We start from the raw sequence: 4222 nt of genomic DNA, 5'->3' as shown, positions 1-4222 counted from the left end.
CTGGTGACGGAGCACCTGCTTCCTCTTCCCCCAAATAGATCCGGAGCTTTTGACCGCCCCCCCCCCCCCCAGTCGCCTCTGCCATTACAACCTCTGCTGGTTTCTCTCTTGCAGCCAGGCGCCACTCCAGGGTCCGGCCCAAGGTGACTCTCCTGAGCTATGGCTCCTCGGTGGCCTCCGCGGCATTGAATGAGATGGCACTGACCCCGCTGACAGAGCAAGAGGGGGAGGCTTACCTGGAGAAGTGCGGCAGCGTCCGGAGGCACACAGTGGCCAATGCCCACTCAGACATCCAGCTGCTCGCCATGGCAACCATGATGCACTCAGGCCTGGGGGAGGAGCCCAGTGATGAGGACAAGTGTCTGCTGCTGCCACCCAGCTTCTCCCCACCTCACCGGCAGTGCACCAGCGAGCCCAACATCACCGACAGCCCCGATGAGCTGGAGGAAGGGGTCAGGGGCAACCAGGAGGACTCGGAGCTGAACTGTTCATCCCTCAGCTGAGCTTCCACACTGAGTCCTGCCAGTTCCTGCCTAGCAACCAGCATGAGGACCACTGGACCCTCACAGACCACCTCTGGGCAATGCTGCCTTATTTCTCTCTGGAGCCCAGCTGGTCTCAGTGCCCTGGAAGAAATCCCTGTTGCACACCTCTCCATTTCCATGACAGTAGCCACCTCCTTGTAGCCACACAGACGCACTTGTCTAATGTCCACTTTCTGACATCCACCCTTGCCTACTTGGCCCCAGTGCCTTGTCTCCTGCCTCATTCTTGCAGGAACCTGTCCCAGGGCCACTGGCACTGCTGTGTGCAAAGCCTTCAAGGAGTTGGCTGCAAAGTTCCTAAGATGAGAGACTTGTAGGTAGAAAGGGATAGTGAAGAGTGTCCCACCTCCCCAAACCTATGCAGACTGGAAGCACACAGTAGCCTTGCCCAGCAAGGTGCTAGGAATGCACCTTCCTAATTTCTATTTCAGAATCAGTGGGGAGGAGCAGCCCTTCTGCTGGGTGAGGGTCTCTCCAGCTCATACATGCCACATCCTCAAAAGCTTTTAGCTCATAGTAGAGGAGAAACCCCATCTTCCACTAAGCCTCTGTGTTTCCCTTGCAGGCTTCCTCCCCAACATAGGGAACTAGCCTCCCCAGTGGAGTAGCTGGTGCCTTCATCAGCACCTCCTCATTTCAGACAGGGACCATTTTCCTATTATGGGTGAGAAGCCAACTGATACCACCCAACTAGTCTGTTCCTGGGTTTGACTTGAATTTTTTAAATATGTGTCATTTCAAAAAAAAAAAATAGGGTATGCAAATCTTTGCACGTAGGATTTTGCACTGTTCATTTCCAATGGGTGTGTCTCTTCAAACTGAAAAATAAGTGACATCCCCCCTCATTCCCCTGAAAGGAGATGAGAAATAGCTCAGGGTGAAAGTGATTGTGGTGGGGAGTAGCTGGACTTAAATCCAGAATGGCCTGATTGTATCATGATGGTCTATGGGTAGTGCAGCACTGAGGACTGAGGTAGGGAGACTCACTTGTCAGCTGAGCAGTCCAGTCATACTCTACTGGGGCATGGACTGGGAGAACGAGGGCAGGACCTTCTGGAGAGATATTTATTCCCTGTGGTTAAAGAAGTGTCCAGAAGTGCCTAGAATTTTCTAACGTGAGGTCTCAAAGCTATTTGGGACAGCAGGTTATGGTAATGTCCTGTGTTCTTAACACTGTTCTCTCCAGATCTGGGCTTTTGACCAACCTAAGACCCCTGTTCTTTCTTTGTAATGACCTTTTGACCTCACTAATAATTCCAGGGGGAAAGAGAGAGAGAGAAGATTCCCCTAGATCTTCTGACACCATCTAGTATCCTGCTAGTATAAAGAAACTGAAAGGTCAGAGCTGTGAGCCAGCGGAGCTTCCAGTATGGCAGAAAGGCATTAACAGAGATGAGTCTGAGGACAGTTGGAACTGCCCAGGGGTGGAGTGGGGACATGGGGGAATGATCTTAAAAGCTCCTGGAAGCTTTGGTAGTATTTTCCTTTTGGGTGAAGATCTGAAATAATTCACTCAAGAGTTGTGCGGTTGATGGTTCGTTATTTGGAAACTGTTTTAAATGTTTTCATGTCCATCCTTCTAGAGAGTGAAGAAGAGAAATGCCCCCAAATAGATTGGAGATGTTTTTTTTTAATTATGTATGTGCTGATTAAAGTCTACAAATTAACAAGCATTAGCAGATAGAACATCAGTAGATAACACAATTACTTGACTGATCGCTTCTGTCCTTATTAGTGCACTTAACATGTGGGACTGGTGTTTACTGACCCAGGCAGAATAACTAGTCATGCTTGGGTTTACTTACAATATTCGTGATGCTTACATCTTAAAAAGCATTTTCCGTATGCTACCTGCCCTTGGTTAGGACAACAGTCATCCATTAATATGTCAGCTCGTAGGCTGAAAATGGAAACTTGGTACAGTCCCAGTGCACTTGACTGCTGATGGCTTGTTTGCATCTTCACCTTTGTACACACCTGGCATTTGTATAGTAAATATTTCAGACTATACATAAAAGTTTATACTAATGTTTATGGGCATTTTAGCCATCAGTGCTATTGCAACAGTGATAGCTGTAGCATTTTAAGCTCCTTCCTTCCCCTGGTGGAGATGAAGATTCATTTTTGTTACAACAACAAAGCAAAGATCTTCTTGTGGCTGAGGTTTAATGGCAGGAAGCGACCACTACTCTGAACTCAGAGTGAGCTCACAACCAAAAAGACCTTTCCTGTTACTGGTTTCGGATTTAATAAACATCATTTTGTACATGTTCCCCTGGTCCTGACTTATGTGTCTTGATTGACTTTGCAGCCCATTAGATCTCTCTGCAGTCTGTCTTCACACTCCCTGTTTCTGTTCTCCCTGTTTCTACTCCAGGCCCAGGCAGCCTCCTTCCCTCGGCCAGGAGGTTTTGTTTGCCATCTTTCCCTGGCTGTATTGGTAAGTCATTTCTTGGAGAAACATCACTCTCTGTGGAGCCTAGAAAGCTCTGAACAAGCCAGCTTGGACTCTTTCCTAAGAGTGTTGAACTGCAAGGGATCACTTTCCTGTTTACTCATGGGCACATATTCCCCTCTGATTCTGTTTAGCAGAGGGAATTTATAATAGAATTGGAACACATGGGCTTAAGGATACTGAGCCCTTCACCCCCAGCAGTCAAAAACTGATGCAAACTTTCAGCTTTGCTCTCCCAAACTTAACTACTTGCTTTTGACTGGAAGCATTAGACATAACACCAAGTTGATTATTACAGATTTTATATGCTGTGAGTCTTACATACTGTATTCTTACAACAAGCTACAGAAAAGAATGTTATTTAAAAATCATACAAAAGGGGCCAGGCACTGGCTCACCTAGTTAAGCACACTCATTACAGTGTGCAAGGACCCAGGTTCAAGCCCCTGGTCCCCACCTACAGGAGGAAAGTTTCACAAATGATGGAGCAGGGCTGCAGGTAGGTCTCTGTCTCTCCCTCTCCACCTTACCCTTCCCTCTCTATCCAATAATAAATAAAATTAAAAGATTTGGGAGTCAGGCGGTAGCACAGTGGGTTAAGCGCACATGGCGCAAAGCTCAAGGACTGGTATAAGAATCCCGGTTTGAGTCCCTGGCTCCCCACCTGCAGGGGAGAGCTTCACAAGTGGTGAAGTAGGTCTGTAGGTGTCTATCTTTCTCTCCCTCTCTATCTTCCCCTCCTCTCTCCATTTCTCTGTCCTATCCAACAATGGCAATATCAACAACAGCAATAATAACTACAACAATAAAACAAGGGCAACAAAAGGGAATAAATAAATAAATATTAAAAATATTTTAAATAATTGAATAAAAAATAAAAATCACATAAAAGAGAAAAGACACTTACAGTACTGTATTTTTCAGTACTGTTAGTTATTTGTGTACAAGAAAACCCTGATATAAGTGAACCCTGGAAGTTCAAACTTGTGTTCAACAGTCAACCATATTTACATTTATTTATTTATTTGTTGTCACCAGGTTTATCCCTGGGACCCGGTGACTGCATGCTGAATTGACTACTCCTGGTGGCCATTCCTTCCCGCCCCCCCTTCCCCTTTTTTCCTTTATTTTTGTTTTTGAGAGAGAGAGAGAGAAATTTAGAGGAGAGGAGGGATAGAGTGAATGAAAGAGAGACATGTGCAGCACTACTCCTCCACTCGGA

General features: G+C 46.4%; 1 protein-coding gene across 3 annotated transcripts in view; it reads left to right on the top strand.

Annotated features, from left to right (window-relative positions):
* Nucleotides 1-2816, top strand: part of PRR5L (proline rich 5 like) — a 97678-nt gene extending 94862 nt beyond the window's left edge. For all 3 annotated transcript variants that reach the window (XM_060176589.1, XM_060176588.1, XM_060176590.1), the window contains one exon: nucleotides 115-2816. In XM_060176589.1, the coding sequence (XP_060032572.1) occupies nucleotides 115-503 (389 nt within the window). In that variant the 3' untranslated portion in view covers nucleotides 504-2816. The remainder of the gene's footprint in view (nucleotides 1-114) is intronic.
* The last annotated feature ends 1406 nt before the right edge of the window (nucleotides 2817-4222 follow it).

The sequence above is a fragment of the Erinaceus europaeus genome, chromosome 17 (genome assembly GCF_950295315.1).
Source record: "Erinaceus europaeus chromosome 17, mEriEur2.1, whole genome shotgun sequence".
NCBI lineage: Eukaryota > Metazoa > Chordata > Mammalia > Eulipotyphla > Erinaceidae > Erinaceus > Erinaceus europaeus.
This window is presented reverse-complemented; position numbering and strand designations above follow the sequence as displayed.